The sequence below is a fragment of the Scatophagus argus genome, chromosome 5 (genome assembly GCF_020382885.2).
Source record: "Scatophagus argus isolate fScaArg1 chromosome 5, fScaArg1.pri, whole genome shotgun sequence".
NCBI classification, from domain to species: domain Eukaryota; kingdom Metazoa; phylum Chordata; class Actinopteri; family Scatophagidae; genus Scatophagus; species Scatophagus argus.
Genome location: NC_058497.1, coordinates 23947780 through 23963435, shown reverse-complemented (window position 1 = coordinate 23963435; position 15656 = coordinate 23947780). Strand labels below are relative to the sequence as shown.

At 42.4% G+C, this 15656-nt stretch overlaps 1 protein-coding gene across 2 annotated transcripts in view; it reads right to left on the bottom strand.

The window, feature by feature from the left end:
* Positions 1 to 15656, bottom strand: part of caln1 (calneuron 1) — a 49858-nt gene that overhangs the window by 22622 nt on the left and 11580 nt on the right. For both annotated transcript variants that reach the window (XM_046389886.1, XM_046389885.1), the window contains exons 3-4: positions 8413 to 8556; positions 3422 to 3534 (exon numbers count right to left, since the gene is read on the bottom strand). In XM_046389886.1, coding sequence (XP_046245842.1) covers positions 3422 to 3534; positions 8413 to 8556 — 257 coding nt within the window. The remainder of the gene's footprint in view (positions 1 to 3421; positions 3535 to 8412; positions 8557 to 15656) is intronic.

The following is a 15656-nucleotide window of genomic DNA, read 5'->3' as shown; positions in this document are numbered from 1 at the left end:
TTAGCCGGGGACTGCTGGCATCACACTCCTGCTGAGTGACTCCAGGACGGAGACGAACTCCGACAGCCTCGCCTGGTGGAAATAAATACTTAATTGTAAAATCCTACAAAATGCCAGATGGAGGAAAATGTAATCTGTCAAACACTGTCAAATGCTTTGATAACTGTGGATTTTAATAAGGGTTACACGAAACCCCTCCAGCTAAATGCTTTCAGTGTTGCGTTGTTGCTGTGTGCTCGTCATGATTCATGTTTTATGGAAAAGGTTGGGTGCTCAGACTGACTCAGACTGTGCTGTAAAGAGTCAGTTAGCAGTCACTGAGCTGCATAGGTGTGTGGATTCATTAAACAGCTTCAAGCATTTTGCTGTTACTCCTTAGTGTCTCCTTGCGTTTCTGTGTTGAATGTAAAGCAGTTGGTTGCTCTGAATCATCCAGTAACTCTCCAATGAAATGTGACTGACCGAGTTGTTCTTTAAGATGAGTTTACTGCATTCTTATTCCTCAAAAACAAAATCATTACACTTAGATGTAATCAATTAATGTTCTGCAAGGCTTAAAGAAGGTGCAGATCTGATAATGCAGACTGTTCTCCACTGGCTCAACGGACCAAGAGCTCCGCTGTTTGTTCTCTCTGGATCCTGGAGAGAACCAAGAGCTCTGCTGTTTGTTCTCTCTGGATCCTGGAGAGAACCAAGAGCTCTGCTGTTTGTTCTCTCTGGATCCTGGAGAGAACCAAGAGCTCCGCTGTTTGTTCTCTCTGGATCCTGGAGTGCCACAGGGTCCCTCCCTCATTAACAACTCGACTTTACATGTGGGCTTGTTACATGCAAAGTATCTATTTTCATGCTGGGCCAATCATATACAACCAGCAGAAGCAAAAATCACCTACAATATTGTTGAAACTGCTGAAAAGAATTAAGAAATCTTTAGTGAAAATCTTTTACTTGATTGCGATGGCTCGCAGTAATTCAAGCCAGCCCAACTTCATGTTAATATTCAGTTTACTTGTTTAATCACCATGAAATATTTTATTCACTTTGTGTAGATTTAAAAATGTGTTTTGTGCTTACTTATGACATGAGTGGGGATTTTATTCCCTCTTCAATGATGTCTTGGCCTGGCTGTTCTTTCCGCTGTTACCACAACTTTAGGCTGCATTAATCAAACTTTGGCCACTCGGGAACAGAAAACAGAACAGTAATTAACCCACCGCTTCACAACAACTGCCTATACAGAACAATACTAGCATCACTTTGTCTTCTGTCCACCTGATGATAACTGCATAAGGCTGATGTCTGCTCTCTGTTAACTCTTAACTTATTTTCTGCGATAACCAGCTGCTGGCTGCTGTTAGAAATGGGACTTATAAAAGCTAAAAGAATGAACAGATACATTTTATTCTGGGATCATCACTACTGTGGCTAATATTATGAATCATGTCTTTGCCATTATCAGTCATAATTCTATTATTACCGCTGTTATCAGTATGGATGTTGTCGCTGTGCATCTCTCTCATATTTTCCTTTAACATGTTGTTAGTTGAGACAAAGAAAAAGTCTCTTTTTTCATATTTTTTTAGAGGCATGCATTATTTGTGGATTAGGAGTCCAGTGATGGTTGAGACATAATGAGCCAACAGAATTGTGCCGGCAGATGGTTTATTCAGCGTTTCCTGAACTGTTTGCTAGGCTTCCGAGCAGACTGTCTTATCTTTCTTCATGTATGCTGGCATTGCTAAGATCGTTTGTATTCTTCTATTATCACACGAAGGTTATGCTGCATGTTCTGTCCGGCTGAGTTTCAGTGTTTCAACGGGCTGCTTGGTCAAAAATATTGTAAAGTTAGTTTTATGCAAGAGGCCAGGACATACGGCCTCCTCCTGCCATGCAAAGCTGAACTACCGTGTCTAATCCACCGCTCTGAAGAAACACTTCACAACAGACATTCAATCAGGATGACAGATCACAAAATGAATACATAGAAAGAGGCTGTCACAGACCACAGTCCATTAACAAACTAAACTAAGCACAAAACTGCAATACCGCAAGTAACTAATGGGCACAAGGAGAAATAATCACAATAAATCAAAGTATGGTTATTTTTCTGCTCTAAATATGCTCCACACATCAGATGAGGTATTTGTTGCCGATTGTTGCTTCTAGCCATGAATTCATCAGACGAGGAATATGGGTTTGTGAGTGCAGAAGTAACAAACCCCAACCCACAACCACCAGCCAGCCGCTCTCCAGCATGAGCCAAGGTTACTGCAGCAGCCAAACGGGGCTGGCAGCATGTTGCTCCAGCCCGCGGTCGTTCCTCCCAAGACTTGTGTCCTCGAGGTGTAAACCACAAGCTCCTGCCCCCAGTAAAAAGCCTGGGTCAAGCCGATGATCACATCAAGAGGACGGCCTTGCCAAGTGTTACTATCGGTGCCAAATGTCCCGTTCTTTTCCTCACACCTGCTCAGTTTGTCATCATTCCCATTCATGCTCAGTCTCCCTTTCTATTGTCTGCACATTCATCTCTCTCCGTCTCTCTCACTCATGTCTACCCCCCCGCTGACATCTTCTCTCGTGTTTGTATCTTACGCCATCGATTCCTTTGACGCACAAAGTCTCTTTGGATTCAGGACCCTTTGGGCTGCCAATAGACACATCTGTCAGGGTCACATATTACCATCATCACTCACAGTATCACTCAGAGGATGTCTGATAAGCATTTGTCTCACACTGCCCTTCAAAATAAAAGCACAGACACAGCAAGTAAAGTAGCCCTTCCTTCAAAGTGATCTACAGAATGCATCAGTACAATCAGGTAACAAAGACCCTCTGGGCTGCTAACAGAATAAGTGAGTCTGTAGCCTGGATAATCTCTTCCTCTGTGTGAAAATATTCTTTTATAGCAACATAAAATCCTCTGAACGTCACATTGTGTGTGTGTGTGTGTGTGAGACCATAGCTCATCAGCATGCAGCTTCATGAAGAACATGGAGAATATGAGTTCAGATTTATTCAAATAGTTAACTGGTTGTGTTTATTATGTCCTATAGAAGGGATTCACATGTGATGTCATTTTTATACATGCTAACGTTAAGAATGCAATAACCAAAAAGGGTTACTTGTGTTAGGGGGGTCCTCTGTGCTTTGAAACCGTGCTGCTGATGGTTTGGGACACACACTGGTCATTTCTCTTTACCTGTAGAGCTAACTTTGTGCAGTGGGCCCTATATTCAGATACTTTGAAGTGTAGGTTTATCTCAAGCCTGGGTTTAAAACTACTGGAATGCCCCTTTAAATTCCAAAAACACCAAATATATAAGTTCACATGATGCTTGAACCCCTCAGATGCAGAGTGGAGCTGAGGTGACAGATGAAGTGAAGGTAATGTGGTGGCAGCTAACAGATGTGAGTAAAGTTTTACCTGCCAGAAGATGGTATCTATTGTGCTGCCCAGGAAGCCTTCTCTCGTCTCAGATGACAGGAGTTTGGGTCCAAGGATCGTCATGAACTCGTTGAAATCAACCTGTCCATCACCTGAAAAAATAAAAAAAGAATACTGATTGGTCAAATTGGTCTTTCACTCGCATCCTGAACATCCCTGATCGTGATATCAAACCAAATCAAACTCATCTCAGCTCTTCTCCATCTGATGAGCTGATGAACGTTTGAAAGAATTCAACCGGAAAGGCAGCTTCTTTGGGTCCGGAGCTGAGTGTCAGATCAGCTCTCTTATCTAGCTTTGTAGTCTCAAATCCACCACCCAACACAGCGGAAGTGATTAGACAGCATCTCGCTGGCATCCCCTCATTGGTTTGGAGTCAGAGTACTTGACAAATGATGTTCCTGTCCTGAACAAGTAAAGCTGATGTGCCTCTGAGCAGAGCACTCAGCAGCCTGCAGCCTAATGTGTGTGACTGCATGAAAGTGGAGCTGGGTGCTGAAGTAAAAGAAGGACTCAGCAACGATCAAATAGGAGCGAAGTTCAGACATAATTGAAACCTTTGGGGTAGCATACAGTTTGTGCTTCTTTATCTTTCCCAGAATATGTTTGTAGAAAAGTAATTACCCTCTGTGTTTGGGCTTAAAGGGGACTGTTGATGCTGTTTGTGCCTTCTTCAAGCTTCAAATCACAGAGTTCAATACACAACTTGCTAATGAGACAAAACCAGCGAGGTCTATAACACCGGATACGGAGCAGATCAAAGCTGCTGTATCATAGCAAGGAAGTCCTGCTGTGCACACTGATCTCAACACCACTGATCTGGGATCTGCTGATGGTCGCTGAAGCGCCTGCCAAAAGAAATCATCAAAACTCTGCAGACAGCAGCTAATTTAAAACTAACAGATCATGGATTCATATTGATGTGGGTGAATGTTTTTCACTTTTTTTCCTCTTTGGTGGGTGGGTTTTCATGAGCCCAATGAAGTTTCTTCACCCCCCTGCAGAGTCCGTCTGGTTTTACTGTCTGTATGTTTCGTTGAACCAAACCTACACTGAAAGTTCTTGCTGTACATTAGAGGCTATGGAAATAGTGAGAAAATTCCAGCAAAATTAGTTGAGATTTAACATCTTTAGGTTATAAAAGAGATGCTGACTTTAAAATAACTGAATTCAAATTGAAGTTAAATAAAACCTGAAACCAGCATCTTTCATTCTTTCAAAACTCGTTTCCTTTTGTTGTCTCCTTTCATCTTCCCACCTGCTCTTCCCGTACCTGCAGATGAGGCTGGGACCTTGTCAGAGGAAACTTACTGATGCAGGGCGACTCAATCTGCCCCGACTGACGGCACCTCTGCTCCACTCTGGGCCACGCTGTAATGTCTCATAACTGCACTTCTATCCACCAGTATTCAGCAGGACAAATGCAGGATACGAGCCAGATGAAGCAGTGTTGAGATCCAAGGCCAGTTGACAGTGGAGATGAAGGGGGACTGGAAGGATTCATGTTGTTGTGTGTATACTAGGACCAGGCTACAAACAACAATATAGCTGCATGAAGCCTCACTGATTGACAGTTTTTATATTTCCACCGCAACAGCAAGCAACTCCTGACAAATCAACTGTACGCAACCTGCCCAGCACCAAACAGCAGATATACTTTCTCGAGATTATGGAGAAAAAACCGGAGCAATGAAATGAGGTGATGCTGAACTTCATGCTGTTCTGCATCTTCTCTGTGTTTCTATGAGCTCGTCCTTGCCTGTGGTGGACAAAAAAATATTTATTGCTACTATATTCTTTAAGAAAAAATTGTGATCATATTATTCATCAGTCTCCATTTTTAAGATTTGTCGTGTTTTATGACTCTTCATATCACTCGGTGTAACACGCTCCTTCCATGCACTACACAGTCTGCAGAGCGTCTGCAGCCCCCTGGCAGTCCTGAGTGAAAATAAATGGATGAATCAATATTAAAATACCTGATCGCGACAGTCATGCCATGTTTGTCGGCTCCAGGGGATATGAAGAAGCTTCCCATATTTGCTGCAACTGGCAATGATCGCACCTACTTAATAATAAATGTGTAGTGTTTGTGATACATTACATGCTGCAAACAGCAGACAGTCAGCAAACTGAAACTCAGCATATTTGTTTGCATAATTACTACTTCATGTTTTAACAGACATCCAGTCCGTAAAAATTCCAACAAAAACCACAAACATCCCTAACACTGTGGAACATTCGGGGTTCACCCTGAAAGCCCTGGTTGCATGCTGGCTCTCATTTTTGATGTATCTGCAGTTTGTGGCAGCTCAACGTTATGCACAAAGTCAGTGAGTCACTTTCTGTGTCTGTCATAGTCCAAGCCACCTGCTTTGGAGCGGTCGTTTCCTGTGCTGTGCGACAGCCGAGCATCCTGTTTCAGCTTGAAACAGAACAATGAATTATTAAGGAGAGGTGAGAAATCCTGCTTCTTTTGGTTCAAGTCAAAAGAATCAAAGCCAAAGCTGACAAAATGCAAGTAGCTGCTGGTATTTAGTCAATATGTTTCCAAACACAGCCAAACTTTTTAGATTAGACAGACAGGCCATCAAGGTCATTGACACCAGATAAAAGAACATGTGTGATCTATGCTGGAAAAGAAAGGCGGGCAATCGCACGTCTCCACGAAGGGCAAACGCGGCTCAATAACAATCACACGGATTGGCTCTACAGCAGAGATGAGCAGAGAAGATAACCTATCGCTATCTTCTAAATATCAGCTGCACTTGGCTGATGGGCTCAGAATCGATGGGTGTGACGGACGATCCAATCCTCAGAGCCGCACACTTGGAAAAGATGCAATCACTGTTATCCATTCTCATTTGTCTGTCCCTCGGCTCCTACGTGTCCCTCTGGTCCACGCCTCTTTGTCACAGCGTCCACACATGAGAAGATCATTTCACAAACTACTCCACCGGGGGGGGGGGTAAAGGCAGGCCAGACTTCTCACACTTCATATTTGTCAGTTTAGCAGTATATCAGGAAGAGCTGCTCTCACATTGTTCTCTGACAGATTTCTTCTTATCAGCGTGTGCTGGAACTGCTTTTCATCCCCCTCGTGTTGGGGATGTAAGTGAGCACATAATGAATCAATGAATTAATGCGCAACTACATTAGGCCAACATCTAACAACTATTCCCATTAACCTAACAACTTACTTCTTGGTTAAACTGATTAATTATTTTAAATATATGAGGCAGAGGAGTGAGAGGGAAATTAATGTTAATTTTGTGCTACTATTTATTTAGAATTTTATTTGATTAAACAGGGCTGATTTGATGGACAAATCAAATATCACTTTGACCAAATATCTCAATATTGATATAGGAACAACAGTTGTGCTTTACCACAATGAGATATTCCATAAATAATCATAAATAACGTGGAAAACATGGCAAATATTAGAACAGCTCGAACAGTCTGGTAAGTTCAGAAAATTACGTACATCAATTCACAGCAATTCAACACTCATGTCAAATGAGTCTCAAATCAAGAGATCTATATAATATTGATATATTGCCCATATGATTGCAGCATCTTTTAAGCGATTCAACAGGCATAATGATGTGTGTCTGTGCTGCTTTCACCCTCCTGTCCGATCCATGTGTTAGGACTTTCAGGACTGTCATGTAAATCAAACCTTTCGCATGAAAGCCACTCTGGTCTCTTCATTCGTTTGTCTAAACCTGTTGGATCATATCTAAGTGAGCTGTTTTTATCGAATAGAAGCCTGGCAGCTTAACAAACACAAGGACGCAGGCCCTTGTCAGACAGCCAGTTGCTCCTCAGATTCAGGGATGGCCTAAATAAATAAAGAAACTCAGTATTTTGCTAATGACATGGATCAATACAGACAAGTTGACCTCGGTCATTCAATGGTAAACAGCAGCTCCGACATAGATTCAATACACAGGGGCACAGAGAACAATGGGCACAGGGTGGATAAATAAATAAACAGCATTACACTTCACAGGCTCCGTGAGACAAGAGCTGCTGTGACCTTCGTCAGCTCCAAAAGTAGCCTCATCTGCTCCTTCAAGTCGCAGCAGACGATGCAACAGGACCCGACCCCGAGGCACAACAGCAGCTATGGCCTCTTGAGATTCTGAAGCGGATGAGTCAGAGGAGGAATAAAGGCAGTCTAACTTCTTAAACTTTAATATTCAGCCTTGAACATTTACGGTATTTTTCTCTCCACTGTGAAACTGAAAAGCACTTATCAAAGGCTGTGATAGCAGCGTGAAGAATTTGAATATTTTCCCAGTGATCTGACATTTGCATATTGCATTTTCCCATCCCCGCCGTATAAAATTTTAAGAGTCTATCCTTTATAAAATGTCAATCACGGTTAATGTAGACAGATTTGCCTGAAACTGGGCTCTGCACAATTGCTGTCTGCAAGAAGGCGGACCGGTTGTGTTTTCTTGCCGCCGAGCGTGAATTCTCCAGGAACAAAAGGTTGAAAGGTTGCAGCTGAGGATGAGGCTGCAGAAACAAACCTCTGGTGAATCGGATCTTATTTTTCCGACAGCAGGATCTATAAGCACAGCGGTGTTGTTATGCCACAGCTTTGTGACGCATTTCCCCACAGATTCGGCTGCTCCGGCGAACGCACCGATACAGTTTCTTTAAGGTTGATCTCCATGTCGTGTGTGTATGCATTTCAATCATCTCTCAATGTCACTGTGGTGCTTTTATGACAAAGTGCAAACAGTTGGGACTGAAAGGACTGCACACTCAGGCATACATGAACACATTTTTATGCATATCACAGAGGACTTTGTTGGCTGTGCAAGCATTCAAAGAAAAACAGCTGTTTACTGTAAATCTTTGTAATGTTTGCTTGCTGTGAGGATCATATACCTACATTTGTAAGGTGGACAAAATGTGTGTGTGTGTGTGTGTGTGTGTTTGTACACGTGACTCACCATCCATGTCCAATCTCTGCATGATGATGGCCAGCTCCACCTCACTGGGCATGTAACCCAGAGAGCGCATGGCCATGCCCAGCTCCTGTTTGGAAATGAACCCATTTCCGTCACGATCCAGCACCTTAAACGCCTCCCGGATCTCTGCCAAGACAAACAGGAAATCGACTGAGCATCTACAAACAACGTCCGCCCCTCCTGCTTTCACAAACACAAGCACTTATTCATGTTCCTTTACAGCACCATGTGCATCAGTCTGCCACGCATCCTCGTTCTTATTCCCTCACATTGTTCTCTCCTGTTTTTGGGATTCCTTTCTTTGGCAGCGATACACTCCTCACAACTCTGAAATCATTTTGCATTTAATGAAGTCAGTAGGTATTTCACCCTTCCCCCCGTTCATCATCATTCACACACCTCTCTCCACATCCCTCCCTCCCTGTCTGTCTGTGTGACCCAGCTTTGGGCTGCACATTAAGCAATTGGTCTCACATCACTGCCTCGAGTTAACAAGATCGATTCCACCCATCGATTAATTTTCTCCACCTGCTGTCACAGCAGCCATCAAGTCTCCTCGTTTCTCTAACCTTTCGGTGCTTTTATTCCCTTCATCATTTCTTTCCTCCTTCATATTTTATGGTGTATTTTTAATCTGTCAATTACAGCTAGATCATCATCTAAAATGACATTCAAAGAGCTAGCAAGTTAGATGGGTGGTTTGCTTAGGGCTGTTTTGCCAGTGGGAAACCCGTGACCTTCACTCAGCAGAATAGACATTTCGTTCAGCTGCTCAGCATACTGCTCCGTACATTTAACAAATGTCCAGAAATCGTCTTAGTTCCTCTTGGTTTTGCAGCATGTCTGTGTACTTCAGTCATCACAGAGGAAAATTACTGCTTAAATTAATCACCACGGGTTCTCACGAAGGTTCCTCACTGGCGTGGGATAACAGCTTTAGTTTGGTTTTAATCTACAAAGCAAAGTGTGCTTTCACTACATTTTTCATTAGCTGCCAAAAAAGATCATAATAAAAGATCATACTTTGAAAAGAACAAGTCGGGTCAGTTTTATTTATAGAACCCAAGAGTCATAAAATTGTCTCAAAGAGATAAAACAAAAGCAAGGATTTGAAAAAAAATCATACACAAATCATTTTATCACACATCTTTCCTATCCTATCGTCTTCTGAGCCCTCAGATTTCCAATGTGACCCACTGCAGTTATAACTTTACCTGATGAACATACTTTGTCTTTGGCTGCAGTGTATGCAAGACATTTTTCCCCAAAGTAAAACACAATGCGTTTTAATGAATAAGACTGAATGTGAACCTAACTTTTGTTTATTTACAAGACAAAATCACTAGATCCCCCATATAAATGGCCATCAGGTTAAAGGAAGGCTTCAGTCTCTGCAAAAACCTCTCTGTATTGTGATGTCAGGCGTTTTGTTTTGTCCACATCACATGTGTTAGATGTGATAACAGATGTGTTACAGGTGTTATCACATGTGATAAGATAAAAGATAAAATTCATCCATTTTCTGTACCACTCATCTGTGAAGGTCGTGGGGGGAGGCTAGAGCAGAGGCGGGGGAGAGGCGCCCTGGACTGACCACCAGTCAATCCCAGGGCTTCAAGATAAAATCAGCTGATTTATTCAATCCTGATTGTGGCTTCCTTTTTATTCTCAGCTGCTCTTTGAAGTGAGTTCATGAAATCGTCATGTTAGCATTAGCCTACATATGTTGGATCTGTTGTTTTGCATGCATGTTGCGCTGCTAAAGCTACATTTTACTAAACTGACTCACTCTCACGGCAAGGACAAAAACGCCTCACTTGTGCCCGGTTGAGTCAGCAGCTGGGTCACTGGCTCCCCGACGTGTGATCGAGTCGTCAGTGGAAGGAGTCAGCAGGCCTCAGTGTGCTTTAATAAATGCATATTTCATAAGTGTGCCTGCAGACAGGAGAGGGTGTATGGCAAGAAAAGAGAGAGAGAGACTGACAGGCATCTGGTGTTTTTAAATAGAGATGGAATGTCACTTCTCTGAAGAACACTGTGACTGCATGACACACATGAGCACACTGTTGAGCGCTGAATAATTTGAGACTGGAAAGTGGAATAGATGGTTTAACTCCATCCTTCCCGGGAACCAGAGAGACAGAGTGTTTGTCTTTCAGGGGACATATAGAGGACATACACTGCATCCATCTCTCTGCAAGAGTTGGATCCAATAGCAGCAAAGAAAACACACTGACGAGATTCAAAACTCCATTCTGAATGAAGCAACACAATCAATCAGTTGCCAAGAATCTGTTGTCGTGCTCTCGTAAGTGCATGAGAACGCAGCATAAGACAAGACAAATATCACAGAGCCTAACTGAGTGGGAAATGGACTGTTGCTGTGTGTTTCATTTCAATGTGTTTTCAGGGAAGAAACACACTCTAACAGCATTTTCTGACTGCCTGAACCAAGAAATTGCCAAACTGAACCAAAAACCAGTTATTAACAAATGAGCTCATCAATCACCCAATTGCCTGCTGCCCTGCTGCCACTCTGAACCAGCCTGTTGGCAAGTCTCTTTGCCATAAATTATGAACCGGCTCATTAAGTTGAGAACAGAGTTTTGACTATCGAGAGCCTACAGTAGATAATAACAGGTCAAAGCTCCGCTGACCTGCGTCGACAACAACATGTTGCTGCACCTCCAGACAGCTGCTCCTGAGCTAATAAAGCACCAACATCATTTGTAACAACTCACAGCACTATTAATAATACTTTCTAGGATGCACAAACACAAATGCTGACAAAGACACATCAGAGGCGCACAGATTCTTCCCCCTGCATTAAGCGCCTCATGAATAAATCTATCGATGACTCAGGCCTTTGTTCAGTACTTTCCTGTGTCTGGAGTGTGTTGGAACAGAGCAACACAGAAATTTGAGTTTGCATATTCAAATGGCTCAGTCCAAATGGTCCTATCCATTCAAACCAATCGCACATGGACAGAAATCTGACATCTGGCAGACAACTTCCTCCATCAAATGACAGAAGACGTCACAGCAAACTCCAGCTCAAACAGAAACAGAATCCTAATGTGGCAGAGTTTGTTCATTTTGTACGAAAATGACGTCTTGCAGTTGTAAAAGGTTTACAAGGCCATGTGCTTATCGTGAGTGTATTCATGACTGTGTATGCCTGTTTACTTTTATTCATAAGCTGCTTGAAACACATGCTAATGTTGGCTCCAGAGGTTTGACTTTGGTAACTTGACTGTAACAAAACTGCAAGGAAAAACGACAACATAATCACTTCATAGCCGTCCAAGGTGAACCAAAATGTGAATGTGCAGATAATCCAGAATCACGACAGACTTCTTTTATACTTAAATGCGCCTGACTTCATGATGTGTTACAAATAAGAACTTTGGAGCTAACGTAAGCATTCAAAGTTTTTATCACCCAAAGAAAAGCAGATGGGCAGAAGGTGACAAACACCATAACTCACCATACTGACTCACATTTGTCAAATCTTCTTCAATAATCACTGCAACATCCTGGCTTTGAAACCTTGCAGAGACATTTATTATTATTCTTATTATATTATTAATTGGTTATTAGTTATTTTACAGTGAATTGTGATTAATTAATTTGCAAAAAAAAGATAACAGTAAAAAATAAAGACTGAAAGCTTACATTTTTTTGCCTGAAAAAATAGTCAATTGTCCAAACAGCTCCTGAGTCTTTTTTTTTGATCGACTGATCAATTAATCTGATAACTTTTTAGCTCTACTTAAAATCAGTTATATTCTCCAAAAACTGCTGGCAGGGCAAGTTGTCTGTTGTTGGTGTGTTTCTGTCTGTGTGTTAAAGGTGGTCTTGCGGTACACCTGGTTTCAGTTCCACAACCTGCAGCTTCCCTCCCAGCACCAGTCCTGTAGGCAGCCAAGTCTCTCAGCCCAAGTCCAAAAAACTGCCAAGTGCGAAGTGCTGCTTACATGCCCATGGAGTAGGAAATAAGATGCCTAATGCTGCTGCCCTTCAGCCTCCTCCTCTCCTTCAAGGAAAGCTGGGTGCTGGTGGGCTGAGCAGACACAAGCTTCCCCGCAGGCTTACTGCCGTCTGGTTCAGCTCAGCATGCTTAGTGAAAGAAGAGCCTGAGTGCCCACTAGAAAGGATTTCTTCAGCTGCCCTTTAACTAAACCTTTAATAAAATAGATCTATTCTAGTTTTTCTGTAAAGCCAGTCTCCAGGACTTCTTTATTGTTAAGTCTGAAATTCACCCTGGACTACCACTGTGGCTACAGATTCAGCTCAACATGTTGCCGAGCGTCTAGATGCTACTGAACATTATGCTGATGTTGGAGTCAGGCTGGAGCTCCAGTTATTCCAGTTCACAGTATACTGTATGCAATGTATACAGCACACTGTGTGGAAATTATACTGAATTAAACTTCATATTTGGTGAACACAGTGGAGTGATGTTAGTTCTCAGTCATAAAACTCCTTAAAATGCACTCATGTCCTGCTGTTCCCAGTGTTTAATTCGTTTAAATTCTGGCTAATGTCTACGCATGGCTGCTGGAGGTCGTATAAAATGTATTTAACATTTGATTTGCATATAACTGAAAGAAAAGTAGTTTCTCTAAATGCACAAATGCCAACAAATGTCACTGGCCTCGTGCAGCGCTTGGCCCGCTAACAACAGCCCAGGATACACGAGGTACCAGCTACCAGTGAACAAACGAGAACGAGTTGTTACTCACTAAATGATTCATGTCCATCATCGCCATGCATACAACAAAAAAAAAGATCAAATAAAAATCTCTTTTACAAAAAGCTATTTATAGGTCAAAGCTTTCAAGCTGAGATTAAGTTTTGTAAAATTGCTGCGTAGAAAACGTGGCATCACATTAAGCAGCTCAGTTTGTCCTGAGGCATCAGCAGCAAAGACTGACTGAAGAAGGTAAGCAAAAGACCAGACAGCACACAGACTACGAAGGGGATTCTTGAAATCTATAGTTTGACGTTGCATTCAGTCAGGAACAGGCTGTTCTCCTGCACCTCAGCTGAGCCATGCTGTAACTCAGTTTGCATATATTTGTTTGTGAATAAAACAAAAAAAGCTCTTAAATTAACAACCGAGCTGCAAGTTATGACAGAAATTACTCTCAGAGGGCACAAAGGATGAACTGGAGTTATGGAGCAGTGCATCTCCCAAACAAACCCACAAAGGGCCAGCAGTGTGCAGCATCAAGCGCGTTACACATTCAGACGAATACACGGCAGCTGTGATTACGGTGAGGTGAGCAATCGTTAGGAATTCGGCTCATTACTTTCAGACGGGATGAGGGATGTCGTTGCAGAGCGCTGAGAAAGAACCACTAGATTAATTCTAACTGGCACTAACTGTTCTAACTGTGGATGCTCAAACTAAATGTTAAAAGTGTTGAGTCGAGTGACAGCAGAACTCCCGCGTTCAGCCTTTGAGTGGATCAAAGGTCGGAGTCTCGTATCTGAAGCTACGCTTGGCAAGTAGTGCGTCTGTTTTCCCACGTGTTGACTGAGATTTCCATGATGGATGTATGTTTCAAAGAATTAAATACCAACCGTACATTACAGGTGACATTTACTGGTTTAAAGACCATACACAGCACATTTAAGACTTCTGTGCTGTAATGACACACTCAGCTTCACAGTCACTGCGCACAGCCGAAGCACAGCACAGGAAACAGTCGTGAATTTGTTACCTCAGTGGCTTCGTCTGTAGTGGCGCAAGGGATTCGTCAGCCTCGTTTCCCTGACTGCATATGTGACGTTTTTGATACGCACAGCAGCTCGCTCTGAATGGCTGACTTCTGCTCTCAAATCTGGCTGTTGTCACAAAACCTACTTTTGTTGGATGATATATTGTCTTGGAATAAAATACCAAATACCATAATAATCAAAGTACACTCATTACAATATCCAAACACTGGAATTGGTGAACAAAATGTTTAAATATCTTTAAAATTAAAATGAAGACAAATAAAATAAAACTACACAACCACAGCAATAAACAAAGTTCACTCTGTGGCTTGTTAATAAAAGCTGCACAGGGCTTCATGCCAATCCAGCCACTTTGTGTTGGTTCATCCCTGAAGTCTTGTCCATATATTTCTAAGATATGTATGAAAAGATAAACATACGTAAATTCACTATGTAGTTACGGTGACAGGCCTAATTAGCCATACAGTAAGAAAGACTGGAGCGCCGGTTGTTGTCTCCATAAATTCTTACACGCAGCAACACCCGAGCTGACTGATTCCATACCCAAAGCTGTGTGACAGCTCAGCCCGCTGCGGCGAGCTTTTTAATGACCCAGGACAAATACAGAAAATTGCTTCTTTAAATATTGCGAAGCAGAAGTGTTGAATGTGCAGAATATGGAGGCTGAATAAACTGCAACGGGGGGGGCAAAGGAGTCACTCGGACTCATACGGTGTCTGCAAATGATATCTGAAAAAGACACACAAGGGAGGCCGTTTACGGCGTGTGCACATGTTTTCTGCAAATAGATGAATCATTTTCTGCACGAGTTATCAGAATCAGAATCAGAATTCCTTTATTTATCCCCGAAGGGAAATACTTTAGTTAGGCTACAATGTTGTAAGTAAGAACGTCCAAAACGTGAGAGAAAATGAGATTTCTAACTTCTTGTGCAACACTTGTCATGCTTGGTGGGATTCGGAGCATGACGGTGTCGTGCAGCTGTTTGTGGCATCCGAGTCCACGAGCAAGCAACTGATTCGAGTATTATAAAAGAAGATCTAAGGGAGGTGTTTTTATATGATTTTTAAAGTCAATACACAAACATTTACCCTCAAGGAACATCACTGCGAAGAGAAATGTGCGGTGATCCGAGCAGAACGTGGATGTGTGACATCTGTGCACTCTGGTTTGACTAATTTATGACACTGAGAAAACGGGTGAGATGTTTCATGGGTTAAGTGCCTCGGTGACGAGCACTTCATAACATCAATGAATGTTCCGGATGACTAATTTCTCCCACTCAGTTCTCAGTCAAATAGAGAGTCTCCACATGCACACTGGTGACCCTCTGGCTGCTGTGATACCACCACTCAACCAACATGTAGTAAATAGTGATGCAGTAATTAAACAGCTGACAGGCGACAGTTTCAGGGTTTAGTTGATCTCATGACCTCTAATCACAAGTCACAATGGCGGCCATTGGAACAGAAATTAGG